This window comes from Channa argus, chromosome 1 (genome assembly GCF_033026475.1).
Source record: "Channa argus isolate prfri chromosome 1, Channa argus male v1.0, whole genome shotgun sequence".
Taxonomy (NCBI): domain Eukaryota; kingdom Metazoa; phylum Chordata; class Actinopteri; order Anabantiformes; family Channidae; genus Channa; species Channa argus.
The window spans coordinates 11,545,677-11,563,320 of record NC_090197.1 but is presented as its reverse complement, the minus strand read 5'-3'; the positions used below and the strand labels follow the sequence as shown (position 1 = coordinate 11,563,320).

The 17,644-nt window shown below is 41.7% G+C and overlaps 2 protein-coding genes and 1 non-coding gene across 4 annotated transcripts; all 3 read left to right on the top strand.

Moving 5' to 3' along the window:
• Nucleotides 1-4,413: 4,413 nt before the first annotated feature.
• Nucleotides 4,414-7,574, top strand: nrm (nurim). Of its 2 annotated transcripts, none has more exons than XM_067497070.1 (4): nucleotides 4,414-4,623; nucleotides 5,169-5,362; nucleotides 5,524-5,700; nucleotides 5,997-7,574. In XM_067497070.1, exons 1-4 carry the CDS (start codon nucleotides 4,473-4,475, stop codon nucleotides 6,312-6,314), a joined length of 840 nt encoding a protein of 279 aa, XP_067353171.1. In that variant the 5' UTR covers nucleotides 4,414-4,472; the 3' UTR covers nucleotides 6,315-7,574. The 2 variants fall into 2 exon arrangements, with proteins under 2 accessions (XP_067353171.1, XP_067353179.1); XM_067497078.1 differs by lacking the exon at nucleotides 4,414-4,623 and adding an exon at nucleotides 4,683-4,883.
• On the top strand, nucleotides 4,810-4,882 carry trnak-cuu (transfer RNA lysine (anticodon CUU)). Its single transcript has one exon. It is a non-coding gene; the product is annotated as a tRNA-Lys (tRNA).
• A 688-nt stretch (nucleotides 7,575-8,262) lies between the features above and the next one.
• Nucleotides 8,263-17,644, top strand: ppp1r18 (protein phosphatase 1, regulatory subunit 18). Its single transcript, XM_067497058.1, has 3 exons — nucleotides 8,263-8,645; nucleotides 9,230-13,294; nucleotides 16,565-17,644. Exons 2-3 carry the CDS (start codon nucleotides 9,299-9,301, stop codon nucleotides 16,814-16,816), a joined length of 4,248 nt encoding a protein of 1,415 aa, XP_067353159.1. The 5' UTR covers nucleotides 8,263-8,645; nucleotides 9,230-9,298; the 3' UTR covers nucleotides 16,817-17,644.

Sequence of the window (17,644 nt, the reverse complement as noted above, 5' to 3'; positions counted from 1 at the left end):
TTTGGTGTCTTAACAAGGGACCTCAGTGAAGAACCAGCAGCTGTCTGACCTCCCCTCCCCTCCCATGTTACTGTAGATGCAGCACAGCCAAACATGTGCTGTATTGGGCCTTGACTCAGATTTTTTTTTATGGCTATGACTATGTTTCTAATGATAAACCACTTCTAACTTTTCCTGGATTATATACGCCTATATAGTGATATATTAGAATAAAAACGAAAATGTGCTATGAGTACGTATTTCTCCTTTTTCTTTTCACAGGCATAGTGCCAGTTAAAAAGGAAAAACCAGCAGAATACAAAATGGAAAGTTATCCCAGAAAAACCTCAAAACTGCTCTTTGACATCAGCCCTGCTCACTTGCATTTTTAGTGGTTGTTGTGCATCTTTTCGTGTACATTGTGTGTCTTTTAACCAAGCATTTTAAACAGGAAAAATTAACTTCAGAGGCTCTGGCCCACTGACCCCCTGACTTCTACTGGGTCCGTTCAGTAATTCATCCATGTATGGACATTTTGGCTTAGTTTGTGCTTCTGTGTTACAATGAAAAGTGCTGTTATGCTTTGGTCCTTGTCCTGTGTATTACTGAGGGTACAGGACATATATAAGTTTGTTGTACTTAGTTCCTCATTTTATTTTATTTCTCTAAATAGTTTATTTGTCTGGTGAAGGAAGTGAAATAAGTATTCAGCTCAGCTATTTGTGTAAAAGACCCTATTAAAGGGTGGAAAGCTACAATTGAAGTGACAGCATTTCATACTTTTTATGTAAAAGTACAGAACTAGTTTCACCAAAGTGAAATAGTCCATGTGATTTTATTATATGCCACAATAATTAATAGCTGGTTGATGTGGTGCTAAATGTGAGCTGTTACTTGTATTGTGATATAGTTATGGACATAACCATTACTTGAAGGCTTTGTGAATAAAATCTTTGTAACAGCAATTTTAATGACACTACCTTTTAATGGCGATTCAACTCCAGCAGTATATTTGTGCAAAATACAGTAGTTAGACTTGCCTGTTGCAACCCCCTCACCGTCGGAGGAGTCTGGGCGTCTGAAAATTTGTTGCCCCCCAGAAAGGCCATAAGTACCGAATGCAACACCCATGAACCCAGACAGCAGCTCTCCTTACAGCTGCCGGCACATATTATTAGCCCACAGACAGATGCACTATAGGCTGCAGCACGGCAACTGGGGATAAGGTTGGAGGAGATGGACCCAAGTTATAGTTGGAATCTTTATTTTGGTAAGAAAACACTAATTATTTGCTTTTCTAGCATAGAAATCCCAGTGGTCATCTCTACAGGCTGATCACAGATCATTAGTCATCATGTGTGAGGGTCAGTGATTGAGGAGAGTCGCATCGTCTTCATTCAGGAAGCTGCACAAGATGTGAAAAACCAGTGTAAAGTGCAGGAAGAGGTGACGGGATGTTTATTTCACTTGTTTCAGCTGCAGTGAGTCTTCTTGATGAGGGCGCTTTGGTTGTGACTCTTAAATATCTTATATATCCTTCTATCATCCTTCTACAGATATATTCACAGTTTCTCCTCTGAACATGTCCAAACCACCTCAGTCTGTCCTCTCTGACTTGATTTCTGAAATATCTAACATGAGCTGTCCCTCTGATGTCCTCATTCCTGATCCTGTCCATCCTCGTCTCTCCCAAATAGAAACCTCAACATCTTAAGCTCTGCTACCTCCAGCTCTGCCTCCTGTCTTTTCTTCAGTGCCACTGTCTCTAAGCCAAATAACATCGTTGGTCTCACCACCGTCTTGAACATCTTGACACTTGACACATCCGTCTTGACACTTTTCTCCACCCGTTCCAACCTGCTTGCACTCGCCTCTTCACCTCTTTTCCACACTCTCTATTGCTCTAAACTATTGACCCTAAGTACTTAAAGTCCTTCACCTTTGCTCCCTGTAACCTCACTGTTCTACTTGGGTCCCTCTCATCCACACACATGTATTCTGTCTTACTGGGGCTGAGCTTCATACCCCTGTTTTCCAGAGCAGACCTCCACCTCTCTAGATTTTCCTCCACCTGCTCTCACTACAGATCACAATGTCATCTGCAAACATCATAGTCATGGAGATTCCTGTCTGACCTCATCTGTCAGCCTGTCCATCACCAGAACCGATCCTTGATGCAGACCCACCTCCACCTTGAACTCCTCTGTCACACCTACAACACACCTCACCACTGTCTTACAGCTCTCATACATGTCCTGCACCACTGTAACATACTTCTCTGCCACTCCAGACATCCTCATACAATACCACAGCTCCTCTCTTGGCACCCTGTCATATGCTTTCTCTAAAAAGCAAAAAGAAATGCTTACTGTGAAAAAAAAACTTATGAATCGGAACCAGGATGAGCCTGTTAAAAAAAAATAGTTTGGATCTAATGAGAGTAAAGTAAAGAACACTGCCATACATCTATTCTTTATGTTAAAACAGAAATGTTTGGAACCATGGGACAATGCATATTAATCACTGCAATACATAAAACAAACTGGAACATTAGGCAGCAGGAGTCTTGTCGGGAGAGATAAAGATGAACTGAGATCATTGGTTTAGTTTGTTTCTGCACATATGTCAATGTGGCTTCTTTAAATTATAAAGACAACGGGTCCAATAAGATAAGGACCCTGTTCAGATTATTTATTTACTTTATTTTTATAAAGAAAGAAATTAATATGTTTAACTTCTTTTTAACAAATTCAAGCTCACTGTTGTTAGATTATGTTGTGTGAGCTCCGTATAGTGGAAATACACTTTAGTTCTCTTCAGACTCGTTGTCTGCCACATTCTTCTGTGAATTTTTTATTTTTTTATTTTTGTGACATTTAAAGAGAGAAAAATTGATGAAAATATTATGGTAAATTAAAAGTTTTGAAAGAACTTGCTTTATGTGATCCATACAGTGCAGATGATTTGTTTGCTAGTTTCCCCCCATTGTGGTCTTAGGTTTGGTTTTTCATTTGTCCCTGTTTTCTTTATACTCTTTCCAGAATTTTGGTTAACGGTTTGTCTTTGTTTGTTTATCTGCGTTTATGGACGAGTTCGTTTTCCTGTTTGCACCTTTTAGTTGGCTACGGCCCTTAACTTAATATACATGAATCATTACACATCTCATGTGAAGAGATGTTATAAATTTTTCCTGCAAACAGGCTCCTGATGTGTGGAGCAGTTGACTTTGCAGTTCTAACCAAGATGTCCCCATATTCACCTTGTTTATTATTGTTTGTACTCATTGGAACCTTTGGGACCATTTTATTTAATGTCAGGAGGAATTGATTGTGAAGCAGACTTTCTGGTATGAATTTACTCTATTAGAGCAATCTACAAAACATTTGAAGGTTTAATTGCTTTTTTACTATAGTTCTCGAGACCCATTTATCCCCAAATGTGTAGGGATTTTTTAATTGCAGACATGGTGAGAATGCATTACATAACTTTACAGGAATACACAGAAGTGCACATGTGGTGTGTGTGATCTCGTGTTAGAGGGAGCTCATTTTGCAGCGTCAGGTACATCAGGCTCAGGGGAAGTCCTAGCACCCACCCTGCTTTCTTTGTCTCATTCGCAGAAATAGCCTGGAGGGGCTGCCTTTCACTGTAGACTCTCACAACAGGGTTTACTGTGTCAGTGACTACCACAAGTGAGTTTCTTATTTAACGAGCCAAGCCCTTTTATTCAGACTTTGGCAAAAAGATCAAATCAAACCCTGTCAGACAGGCCACACATGAGACAAGTCACACCCAGAGCGACTTCAAATTTCAGTTTTTTGGTGACACGTCTTCGTGGTTTCAGGGTCCAGGCCCCCCGGTGTGCTGCCTGCACAACACCGATACTGCCACCTGAGATGAGCTGCAGCCAAAATAGGTTTGTTTTAAGGCAAATAAAAAAAGACGTAATAGAATGATTATTTTTCCAGGTCATATTATAATTTCCCTTCCTTTTTTTAATACTTTCAGAGATCTTCAGTGTCTATTCAGTCTATTCAGAGTCTGTGGTCTCCTTTAACAGAACCTACCATGTAAAGTGCTATGGAAGTGAGATAAGAAGTGAGCTTTTCTTTGTACATTTTAAATACTAATGTATTATATGTATATCCTAAATAAAGTTGCTGTAAACAGGCCCAAGTGAAAGTTTAGTTTTGTACATTCAGTTACTTATTAGCAATAACACCATGTGATATTGAAACCCATATTTTAAAAGCTTTAAATGTGTCAAAATAGGCTACTTTTTTTAAATCTGTGATCCGAATTGTTTTTATTTTCTGTTGTTGTTGTTGGAGCACCACATTTGTACTTTTTATGTAAGTACATAAGGTTTATTTATCCCTAAGTACAAGCGACACCCGCAGCGACACCCGGCGGTAATGTCGGGAACCGTCTTCGCTCCCGGAAGGAACCACTGTGTGGCAGTTAGTGAGTGGAGATGAACGCTGATTGAAAAAATGGCGTCGGTCACGGCTCGCAGCTGCGCCCTCTGGACGGTGTCTCTGCTAAACTTTGCGTTTGTTTTCGTTTCCGGTGCGGACTTTATTCGGTTCATATCGTTTCGAGCTATTTACCATAACATAACCGGAGAGACGACACTCTGTCAAGGTAAAGCTCAGTGACTTCTGTCGCTGTACTTGCATGCTCTCTCGGGACTGTTAACATTTACTTACTTTGTGATGTAACTTTAACATGGAGATTTTATAAAATAAAAGTTTAAAGTTATTAAACTACTTAAAAAGTTTATCATGTATTACCAATAACAATTACAGCTGTTGTCCGTATGAGGTCAGCGCCCGGCTAGCTCAGTCGGTAGAGCATGAGACTCTTAATCTCAGGGTCGTGGGTTCGAGCCCCACGTTGGGCGAGTAAGTTTTCTTCGTCTTTATGGTTCGGATTTGTTGGATTAAAATTTCTATTAATATATGATTATTTATAGATGATTTCAGTTGCTTTAGGATAGTAAATCTATAGAACCATGTTCCTATCAGGACATGACAGATCACAGCTACATTGTAAATTCTATTATTTATTATGCATTTTTTGGTTATTATTAGATGTGTATTTAACATTACATTTACACTTTATATAAAAACAGCTGATGACAGTATTTCCTATTCTTCTTTTGTTGTTATTGTTTGCGCCCATCGAAGACTCCATACCGTGGTCAGTGGCCCTGCAGGACAGATCGGTCCTCAGGTCTCTTGCTGTGGACCTTGGGCTGCTGGCTCTCTTCACCGCACAGCACAGTCTGCTCGCCTGGTCACCCGTCAAACAGGCCCTCCAGTCAGTGCTGGGGGCCCTGAACAGGACTGTGTACTGCTTCACTACTGCACTGGCACTACAGGTACAGCAACAACAGCTCTCGCAGTATGCAAAATTCTGCTTTATAGGCATAGAGGATAATAAATAGTTACCATCATAATGTAATGAATACTTAAAGTCATGTTCATCGAATGTTGTTTCTCTTAACAAGCTGCATTAATTTTTTCCTTGCAACGGTTTCAGATCTTGATACACTACTGGCAGCCTGTGACTGGTGCACCTTGTCTGTGGTCAGTGCGTCATGCACCCTGGAGTATCTGGTTCCCTGTGATCTGCTTCACTCTTCACTTCCTCTGCTGGGCAATCATCTGTAGCATCCTCATGATCTTTGATTATCCAGAACTTATGGGCATTAAGCAGGTGACCAGGGCCTATTTACTGGCCTTACCTAGATATAAAATCAGAATACACTATTTTTTTTAAATCATATTTTGGGGGTCATTTTTGGCTTTATTTGAAATTTAATAACAAAATTATTCAATAGATAACCTTTTTCTATTATTATCCTAATTTTGACCTAATACCAAAAAGCAATGTGGCATGTTCTCAACTGAGTATAGCCGGAACTGTGTAATTTGTGATGGTTATTATAAGAACTTGTTGACATGTTACTGCTGCTTAAACCTAAGCTTCTCACACTGCCTCCCATCTCTCAGGTGTATTACGAGTGTCTGGGTTTAGGTGACCCTCTGTGTCACAAGTCACCCCGTGCACAGCGCTTTCTCTCTCACCTCCGCCACCCGGTGTGCCTGGAGCTGTGCGTGGTGCTGTGGCTCCTCCCGACCTTGTCCCTGGACAGGCTCCTGCTGGCGGGGACTCTGTCGACCTATCTGGCCCTGGCACACTCTCTGGACAAACAGGATTTAGCCTATCTCTGTGTCCAGCTTAACAGCAAGGTGCAGCTCTTTGCAGAACCATGCTGGGGCGGCCTTGACGCAACCAGTGCGGACAACAGTAACTACAAGGACAATTAAAGTGAAAGTCCCCTGCCACACTGATGTAAAGCTGACTGCTGTCTTATTATCAACCACAAATACTGTTACAAAACTAACACCTCTGTCTGCTGTGCCACATAAGTTCATTTCTACTAATGATAAATGACCATACTGGTATTTAAACTTTTCTTTTTACTGTGAGTTTTAATTAAACTGGGATCTGAAAACATAAACACCTCCCTTAGAACCTAGGCTGTATCAGTGTTTTTTAAAGGTGGCTGGTTATATTAAATTCAGAATGTTCTTTAAGAGTTAAAGTTCTCTTGAAATTTAGGCTTGTGTCAAAAATTAATTTTTTTAAGATATATTGTATAGTTGCCTTATGTTTGAGGCTGTTGACAGTATGTCTACCGATATATTTTTGTTTTGTTGTTATAATAAATAGTACATGCTGAATGGGAGATTTTACAGTTGAGATACCAACTTGTCATTGCTCTCTGGTGGAGGAACTATGTAAGTGACAGGGACAGTAATGGTGTTTACATCCACTACTTTTTATCCATTTTTTCAGTTTTCCCCTAAACAAAATTTCAAGTTGGAAGTTCAGAAAAAAACAATCCAAAAGTATATTCTATGGTGTATTGGCAAATACAGAATGTGCGGTGTGCAATGGAAAGACACTTGGTGAATACTTAGTCTTACTTACCATTTACAGTGCAGATATTAAACATTGGTGGCAGATGAAAATATATCTGCAACAAAATAATACAACAAATTTATCGGCCCATTGCAATTTGCAATGAAACCTTTCAAACATCTTTTTTACTTCACCAGACATGTCCCCTGACCCATCGCTTGGTTTATCATATAGTATATTTTTATAGACTGTTATATTGTGTCTGTGGCAAGTATGTTTTCACAGCATTTCTGTACATTCATTTCAGTTATCCATGGATTTATTATTTTATTTCTGAGCATTCACTCAGGAAAAAAGTGCAGCTTTGCTTTTCAGTATAGCTGCTTATTGTGAAAAACAGTGTTTGTGATCTAGTCAGATTCTGAATGTATTTTTCTCTTTGTCTTGTTGCATTTGCAACAATGTCAGACTGAATGTAAACCACTTGAAAAAACTGTATGTTTAAAATGTCTCCCAGTTCATTACTATTGAACTTCAGCGTGCTGTATTCTTTGATTTAACATGTAAGCAGTTTTTCCACTTCTGCATTGCTGCTGCACAGTCATGAAAATATTAGTGTCTTCTAGTTTTAAGACCACACTGAATAAATGTAATGAGCTGCGGGTGTGTCTGATACTTTAATTTCTTCTTCCTTTCTGTTTTGTTTGTTATTGATGATTTTTTTGTAGCTGTTAAAACAATTCATTCATTTTCTAACAAATAGCCATTTGATTTTTGTCCAAGATTACTACTGACAGACAGAGAGAATGACAGAGGAGAATACATATAAAGAAATATACAATTATTTCTAGTGCTGTTTGAAATATACTTAATAGTTTTCTTTCTGGAATACTTGTAGTACTTGTATCTGACAGCTGTAGTTACTAGTTATTTTTGCTAAAACCCTACATGTTGCTTAGATGTTAATGCATTTAATGATCAATCGATACAGTACTTTATATCAATTAATAGTAGCTTCACTTCTATTTTTGAACCTTTAAGATTGTTTTTTTCATTATTTTGTTTACTTGAATCTCAACATTTCCTCTACCAATTCTCTCTCTTCTGCTGGGTGGAGTAGACACAGGGCTGAGAACTCTGTTCTCACTGCAAACGCGCCCTGTGTCGGAGGTTGGTTATGCCTGTTCACCCTCAGGTAAGCTCCTGCAGCTCTTTGATGTGCCCTGCTGACACCACAGTCCGTTTCGCAGGCGCACCTCCCCTCCACCTCCAAATCTTTTCCAATTAGCGCTACGGGATGGAGGGATGAGACCCAAGCAATGAAGGAGGGGGTGGGGTTGGTGACCGGGCAGACGGCTGTGTTCTTTAAACGCCTTTTCTTAGGTCTGACAATATGGTGTGTCCCACTAAACTCTCCTGATGGAGTTAAATATAATTATCGGATTACCATGCTGCCGCTCTGAAGCTGGGAATATATGCTACTATACTAACGGCGACGGAGGCGTTTTAATGCACTGGTGCACTGTCCGCTCCAGGGCTGATTTGACTAGTTGGTACAGAGTTTTTAAGCCTCCGTTTTGACAGCACTGATTAAACTGTGGGTTTCTGTCGAAGGACGATTTGCCGTCGTTGAGTGGACAGCATTTTTACGCACAGCCAAGACGCACAAGAGGAGATGACAGCTGTAAATTTAAACCCGATATAGTTGTATCCTTGCAAAATCTGGGGGTTTGGTGAGTTTCATTCAACACTTTAAGCAATTCTCAGTACTATGGCATGCTTTTCTTTAATGTGTTCACAATGAGCTGCGGGTTAATGTAATGGATGAATCCGGACAAAATGGGCCCCTAGGCAAACTTTGTGTGTGTGTGTGTGTGTGTGTGTGTGTGTGTGTGTTTGGGCATTAATGTCTGTTTCTATTCATCTGATGTCTATTAAGGTAATTTAGCATCTATGTTTTGGATATGTTTTGCCTGTTATTGTGTCTTTTGGGTAGTTTTGTATCTCTTCGTATCTCTTTAGCTGGGCATCTCCTGAAGGTCATTTTGTGTCTTTTAACTGAGCACTTTTAAACGGGAAATGATTTTACTTTGTGTAAAAGACTGAGGAATGACTGATCGGTAAACTATACTGCAAGATGCAAGCAAATGTTCTACCTTGTAATTTTGTATTCAGCTGTACCTTTATGTGTGGTATTAAACATGCAGTATTTGTCAACCTGTAGTTAACGAGTTGTTATTGTATTATATGCCAAAAGTCAAATGTGGACGATATACTGTCATTTAAACTGTCTTTTTCTTTTTCTTTTTTTTTGCAGACAATTCCCAGAAGCTTTAAAAAGGACCAACACCTACTCTTTCATTCGTAAACTTGCACCTTTTCTGTTATGTCTATCTCCTCTCTGCCGGAATGGAAGCAACTCCTGCTGGAGAAAAAGAGACGAGAGGAGGAGGAGCGAGGGAGGAGAGAAAAAGAGGAGGAAGAGAAACTTGCCAGTATGCCAGCCTGGAAGCGAGGGATCATCCAGCGGCGAAAAGCGAAACAGGAGACTTTGGGTGACAGGGAGAAGGAAAGAGAGATGTGTCTGTTGCAGGTGGACATCAGGTCAAATTCTGATGGTCTGAGTGACACAGACAGCTCTGTAACTATCAATTTGGGAAGTGATCTGTCGATCAGCCCAGATCCGGGGCAATGGCTTGATGCAGACCCCAAACCTCAGAGTCAGGTTTCAGTGGAAACTATAGTTCCACTCCATGAAAACCCATTTATTCGCACACAGAGTGCATGGAGGAAGGGCAAGGATGCAGAGGTAGGGAGCGATGCACAGGTTAGCGAGAGAGAGAAAGAGAAACCTAGCCCCAGGGGTCAAGATGTAGAGTCAGGAATAGGAAGAGATATAGAGCTGAAAATAGAAAGGTTTAGAGATTTAAGTGAGGGACGGGAAAAAGACAGAAGCAGGGACAGGAGTCAAGGAAGAGAGAGAGAGAATAGCAAGGAGATATGGGAAAAAGATATAAACCAATGGAAAGAGTCAGGTAAAGATACAACAAAGGAGAGAGAATTCCCGAGAGTTACAAAAGATGAGGAGGAAAAAGAAACAGATCCACCCTCCGTTTGTTTTTCTCCCGTTATGCCATGTCTGCAGACCATACGAGCCGACAACATTATCATCATTGAACAGGACAGGAAAGGCAGCGATGAGAGAAGGAGTAGGTGGAAGGAGGTGGAGAGGGAGAAACCTGAGGAGGACCACCAGGGGAAAAGAGGGATGAAAATGGATCTAAGGGAGATCCTGGCTGGAGGAGGGAGTGTCACAGAGATCCGAGCCTCTGAGGTTCTCATTATAAAGCCCCCTTTAAGCCCAGAAGAGAGAAATACAGGAACCAAAGGGAGAGAGGACGTAGAGATGAAGTGCATCATGGATGTAAGGAGGGAGAGTATGGGCAGGGAGTTAAGAAAAGACATGTCCTGGCTGAGAGAAAAAGAAAAAGAGACTGTTAGGGACAAAGAAAGACCTTGGGGCCAGGCAACAGTTATTAAAGAAGACAGAAAGGATAGCTTGGATGATAATGTTTTTCTCGAGAAGGGAGGGAGGGTCAGTCAGCTGGTGAGTAAATTTGGAGAGCACCCCAAGCCTCCATCTCGATCCAAAAGCTCTGATAATTTCCTCCAGCCCAGGGGGAGAAAATACTCAGGAGATCAAGATGACCAGCAGTCTGAGGAGAGGAAGGCAGATGGTAGGAATCTGCTGATGAAAGGCGTGCCTAAACGCTCATTTAGTTTCTCTGATCGAGTCATCTCTGCTGAGGAGAATGGTTTAGATGACGAGGGGAATTTTGAGAGGAAAACTCGCCAGAGGATACATTCAGACAAGAGTGTGGCACTGTGGGGGAATGTAGAAGGATTGGGGAAGGTTAGACTGAGATACACGGAGAGTTTAGATAAAGACAGGTTTGGAAAGCATAGAGATGTATTTGCAAAATATAAGGAAGAAAAGGAGGTGAATGTGCAGAAGAGGAATGAGACAGATAAGTACATCTCAATCCAACACAGGGGGGAAGGTAGGGAAGTCGAGCCTGTTGACAAGAGAGAGAAGCCTGCTGATGCAGATGGAGACGAGGGGTTTACAGTTGCATCTGTAAAAAACACAGAAAGAATATTGTTTGCTAGAAGAGTACCAATCAGGCAGGATGGGAAAGTAAGAGCTGAAAGAGAGGTGAAGAGACTGGCAGGGGAAAAAACTTTGGAAAGGGAGCCGAGCATAGAGAAGGACTCAGAAGCAGGACAGACTGAGGCAAAGTTTTGCAACAACGTGCCTGATTTTTACGAGGAAGATGGATTTGAAAGAGTGATCCCAGCTGAAGCTAGGCAGAATTTAATCACAGCTACATCAGGAGACACAGTCAGTCCTTGTCACACTGCTGAGAGCCAGAACAAGCACGAATCAGCATTCACAGAGTGCTCTGGCCTACTCTGTACAGTCACAGACAGGGCTAGAGGGTCTCGAGGACCCTGCCCGACACACTCTGTTTTATCCCAGGACACAGAGGAGCTTATAAGTAAAATTGAGAAAATAGGAGACACAACTGTTTATAGTAACGAAAAGGGACAAAGGGTTTATAGAGGGGCTTATGAAACAATAACCCCAGAGTGCAAACAGGAAGGAACTTACAGCGAGGTCAGCTCAGACAGTCTCTGTCATGATTTAACGGCCAGATCCCCAAAAAGGATCACCCCGATGGGGATCCCACCCCTTGAAATTCAAATCCCCAGGACTGTGTTTTATGTTGCAGAAGAAGTGGTGGAGAGAAAAAAGGCCCCAAATGAAAGCACTGAGGGGCAAAATTGGGAAGGAGGGCAGGTAGTCGAAAGGAGGGATAGCTGGCGGGTCGGAAAACCCTTAAGCCGCATCGAGTCCCTGCAAAAGAAAATTAGACAGAGGGAGGTGGAGAGACTGAGACAAAGGCTGACACAGGATGGAGATGGAAGAGAAGTTGAAGAGATTAGTGACACTGCTGTCCCTGCTGCAGCTGGCGACAGGTACGACGAGGGGGGAACTGAAATTGAGAAAGAGTGGGAAGCTGCAACTCATATGCGGAAGAAACTTGTCGAAGCAGAGAGGGTACAGGAAGATACACTAGCGCAGACATCCACTGCTGAATTTGACGTCACCCAGGAAGTCAGCGTGTTGAAAACCTGCACTCAACTTCCTGTTGCTGTCACAAACTTACAAGCTGTCATAGGAGAGGAAGTTACAAGTGGGTATGCCACTGCTGCCTCCGAAGATATCTCTAGCGGCTTCCAGATATCTGAGGATGAGAACGACCCGCTGAAACATGCGGAAGAAGAGCTGAAGTTCCACAGGGACGGACACGAGAGCAGAGAAGAAGAAAGAGAGGAAGAGAACAAGGAGCTTTTAGAGGAAGAGGTAGAGTTTACATCGCCTGTTGACCTTTCAAAATCTCTTTCCCCTTCTCCGCCTCATCCCAACTCCCTCACAGCCATGAGCCGGATCTATAACTTGGAAACTGTGGGTTCAAGGTCAGGTTTGTGTATGAGGCAGAGGAATGTTGACATTTCACCTGTGCACCTTACTAAAGTGAAGCCACTCATATCAAATGCACAGCAGGGAGACAGCAATGCATTTACAGGCGATGACTTTTGTGGGGTTCAGGCTATACAGCGACAGATTGAGCAGTTTCAGCTGAAAGAGCAGGAAGCCCTGAAGTCCTGTTCATCACCAAATACTTCTCTTAAGGACGGAGGGACAAAAGGACAGCCAAGCCCCAAAGGAGTGTTAAAGCAACAGGTAAAGGACGATGTCAAGACCCAGGAGAAGGATCAAGAAACAACAGAATCAAACTCTAAAATGTCCCCTAAGCGTATTTGTTCTCCAACAAATCAGCTCAAACAAACTATCACCGTTACCTCCTTACATCTCAGGAGCCAACCCCAAGACAATTCTCTGAAATCTACCGACTGTGCCCCTACCCCAGCCTCCTCTCCAAGTTCCCCATCTCCTGCTCCGTCACCCAGTGTCTCTCCATCCCCAACTCCATCACCTGTCCCCTTCTCCATCAGGAGTGCTTCTGGGGGCCAAGTGAAGAGAGGCGCCACCATCACAATCACCCCAAAAAAGCCTGCTGCTGCACATGGAGCAAAAGCTGGATCCACCACGGGATCTAAATCAGCAGGGTCAACACCACCAAAGGTGCCATCACCATCACAGCAGACCCAGACGCCCCCCACGACCCCAACAACCCCTACTGCAGCAGACCCTGGAAAGAAGAGGTACCCCACTGTGGAGGAGATAGAGGTGATTGGTGGATATCAGAATCTGGAGAAGTCTTGTCTGGTCAAGGACAGAGTGACGCCAAAAAAAGTGAGTGCTCCTTCTTTCTCTCAGATAACCAAACAAACAGACTTCCTGGTCTCTTAGGCATGCAAACAATAGTGCTAAAGGCAGAAAAGAAATGATCTCGCTCTTTCTGACTTTGATTTCAACATGTCATGTTGCAAACTCTAACACTTCAGATATTAGCATTTTCTTTGAAAGTGAGTCAGACAGCAAAGGGATGTTTTTTTTTTTAGAATTCTTCTAAAGTGGGACAGAGGACATCTACTTGTGTCAGCTGTTTCATGGTCCCTCATTGTCAAGCAGAATCCCCTTTCATTGGAAGAACATCCCTTTTGATTGAGAAGTACGAGCGCAGTGACCGAACTAAGCCAGTTAAAGCCTTATCAAGCACGACATCTTGATTCTTAGCCATGAAATCCTGGAGTGAGCTGCTTTGCCATTTGCTTCTGTTGTCTCAGTCTTTTCAGATGCTTGACTTTTAGCCTTTGGTATTGGCCTAGCATACATATTTAGTCAAGACATGCATGGCCTGTGGCGGTGACAACTTATTACTGTGTTTTATGATTTATGTTTTATGAAAAGATACTGAAAATCCACAAGAAAACAAAGCAAATGTTTTTATGGTTTAGTTATTGCAGTTCTTCATTGTTTGCTGGTCTAATAATACACAAAAGTTGAGTTTTATATTTGGCACATTAAATTCTGCAGAACAATATCATTAACAGCAATGTCGTAGGCTTTAGAGCAAACAGAAAGCTTGAGTTAGAAACCACAATGAAAGGCAGCCAGCACCTTCCTCCCTCTCTCACTTTTTCTCTCTCTTTTTCCACTTTGCTTGCCGGCCTAAGATAATTTGTTTGTCTGCGTGAGTGCATGCAAGACCACACTGGTACTAACAGTAACTCAGGCTGAGTGATGTCGACTGAAACTGTAGATGAGTCTCTTAGCATTTCCGTGACTCCACATGAGCATTTATGTTGTAAAGGAATGACTGGGTGACAATGTTGGTCAGTAGGGAAGAAATAAGGTTATTCCTTTCTTACACCATCCTGTAATGAACTGATTTATGTTTTTCCTAGAATCCTATGGGTTTTATTCTGTTTCTGTGTTAGCCTTGTTAAACTGCTGGTATTTCCCCGTGTGTTGTAGACTGCTTCCTTGTTCCCTCACACCAATTCTGCTATTTCTGTTGAGTCAGCCCACTCGCCTCTCAGACAAATCTCTCTTTGTATCTTCTTGGCTGTTTCCTAGTAGGGGTTTGGTTTGGTAGACTGGAGTCTTGGCACACAGTTTTTGACCATGCTGACCTCCCACTGTATGACTGACTGACAGTGACTGCAGGCGGCCAACTCTTCAGTTTGATGTGGGTGAAATGGAAAGAGAAGAAAAGACAAGTGCCACAGAAAGATGTTTTAACAAAGAGCAAGTAAAAAGGAGGGCAAAGAAAAATGACAGTTTGACACTCATACTGAGAGGAATAAATGCTAAATAGATGTTGCAAACTGCTTGTTATTTGTCTAACAGAAACTCCCTGTCATGCTGCATGTTTTTGCTCACTTCCTCTTTCAAATGTCTGCACTTCCTTCAAACAAAAGACAGAGATTGACACGGGGAAGTGATGCAGTGTCAGCTTTTAACTTGCAAAACGATACTCAGACACTGTTTTATCACAGGCCATCTATTTCAAAAGACTCAAATACAGTAATTGACACTTGAGCGGTGGAGAAAGGGCGAGATAACGGCTCTCTGTGAATGAATTTCTTCTGCTCTCAGTTGCCCAAATACTGTGACCACTAATGAAATAACAAGCAATTTATGTGGCTAAATTTCTTTCCAGAAATACATCCAGAGTACATCTGTCCTTCTTTCTTCATCTTTAACCACACTCCTCTTGTAACAGGCCTCTTTGCTATGATCTGTACACACACACAAACACTACACTAACAATATTAGGGAAGCTGGAATGAGTAGATGAAACATGACACCTTGTTAGCTATGACGGTAAAGCTACAAGTACTGACCACCTGTTGCTCTCACGTTGAGGCTGTTCAGACTGTTTGACGTCAGGCTTTCTTCTCTCACCTGCCCCATCTATGTCATTATGTCATAGAGGGGGGTGATCAACCTGCTCTTCATTTTCACCTCACCCTTATTTACTATTGTTTATTATAGACATTCTTGTAATAAAATCACTCTTATCTATTTATCGATTTTAACCTAAGGGATTTTGTGATACATGAAAACATTGCTCCCTAAAACTGTTATGGAAACAAATAGACAGTTTAAGTGTCAGTGTGCTCAAATACAATTTCATAAATTCCTGCTAATCAAAATGTCTCCTTTTCTGTCCCTCCCCGGGTGCCTGTGCTGTCATGCTGTGTTAGCCTAGGTTAATCAGGTTCAGGGAGGGAGGATTAGCCTTCTGTGCCTTAGTGTGATTTGTCCAGCCTCCCTAATGCAGAGCTATTATCTACACTCCTCTGCAGACAGCCACAGTCGCAGGGTGAAGCAGTGCTAACTTGCACGGTGTGTGCAGTCTGGTGTCTGTACAGTTCTACCCAGATCTTGTCCGCACCTCTAGGTGTGTTTACTACTCTAGGCCTCAGAGCTGAGATGCTGTCATTACAAGACCCACTGTGGAGGGTGAGGCCATTTCCTGTTGGATTTAGGCCTGTTTAAAACACATTCACTTGTCCTTGTAAATGTTCCTCAGCCCAGGAAGAGATGATATAAATAATGTTCTATTATCCTTTCCAGTGTGTGACATAAGTTGTAAACTTGTTTTGTTCGACTTCCCCTTCTGCTGCTGCATACAGTAAGTACTGATTGTCTACCTGATGACAGTCTTTCCCTGAATAATGAAAAAAGGTAAGATGCATTCATCCATCAGGTACCTCTGCAGGAGGAGTATATGCACAGTGTTAAGCCTCCTGCTGTCAGTTAACATTACACTGACTGTGTACAACTACTCTCGGTGCCTCCAAGCTTTAACCATGAAAGGATAGTGCAACACTTTATGTTTGATATTTTCTTTGCTTTTAGCAAATATTGCTCTCAGTTGGGTAACCATATTTTCCTTAACTGACAGACATGCCCTGTCGGATACGGTTTTAATTCTTTAGTCAGGATATTTAGATATTCTGATGATATTGGGTAACAGGTTCATTTTGTTGATTTTTGTCACTTTGCCCTCATTGACCTCTTTCTTCTGATCTGATCTGAAATTGTCCCTACACTTGATTTGACTGGAGCTGATTAAAAGTAAATGGAAACTCCCTCTACTCACGGTTCCAGGTGAAGGTGTGTTTCGATGAGGAGCAGCTGGAGCAGGTGTGCGAGTACCCGTCAGAGACCTCCATGCTGGCGAGTTACCCCTACCCTCAAGACCTGGGAAAGATGGAGAGCCTGCAGGGAGAGGAGGCACAGGAGGAGGAAGATGAAGTGGAGGCACCAGCAGTCGTGTCTAAAAGCACAAGAAATGTGATGCCATCACGGGGTCCAAGAGTGAGTCAGTGTCACCCCCTTCTCAAAAAACATAGCGTGTAATGAAAATGTTTTGTTTCGCGATATATGTTACAAACTTCTGTGTTCCCCAGCAAAAATCTTGTTTAAATGTTCACTGCTCTGTTTCTCTTTACTGAGCCCAGCTTTTGCAGGAAGTTACTTTAAAATGAAAACTTCAATGTGTCTTTTGTCTACCAAATTTCACATGTCTTGAGCAAAGTACATAATTCAAAACTGTTTAAAGGGTAAATAAAATATTTGTGAACTGTCAGCTACCAAGCTGTCTGTTAGCAAGCTTGCTAGCTTTATTGCTGCTGCAATATAAGTTTAAATAAGCCTATTCAAAATGATATTTGTACCATCAACTGAGAGCTAATTATCTTTAACTGTACATTAGCAGGCCTTTTAGCTTGGTCGCTAACTAGACATTATGTTTATTCAAAACACGCAGCTTAGCCTAACATCAATTTATTTCCCAACCATTCTCAGGACATCATCTAACTCTAAAAAGCTAATGACAAATCAGACATTACAAAAACTCTAACTTTAAATTTCAGATAACAAGCTAAACGTCAGTAACCAAGCTCGCTAGGTTAGTGGCTAATAGGACAGTTGCTTTATTCATATCTATGTTTCTACCATCCACTTCTGTTTCACAGTTCTTCGGATTTAACACAAAAATGCTTTTGAAGGAGAAAAAAGACCTCAGAGCGTTTAGCTATGTAAGCAGTAAAGCTAACAGCTTATTAGAAGAGTTGCTAACAAGACACCATGTTTATTCAAAACGTATTTGTACTGTTTTAACCAGACCAAAAAAAAAAAAACAGCAAATAAAAAACACTGATTTGAACAAAGTCTCTTAAAGCAAAA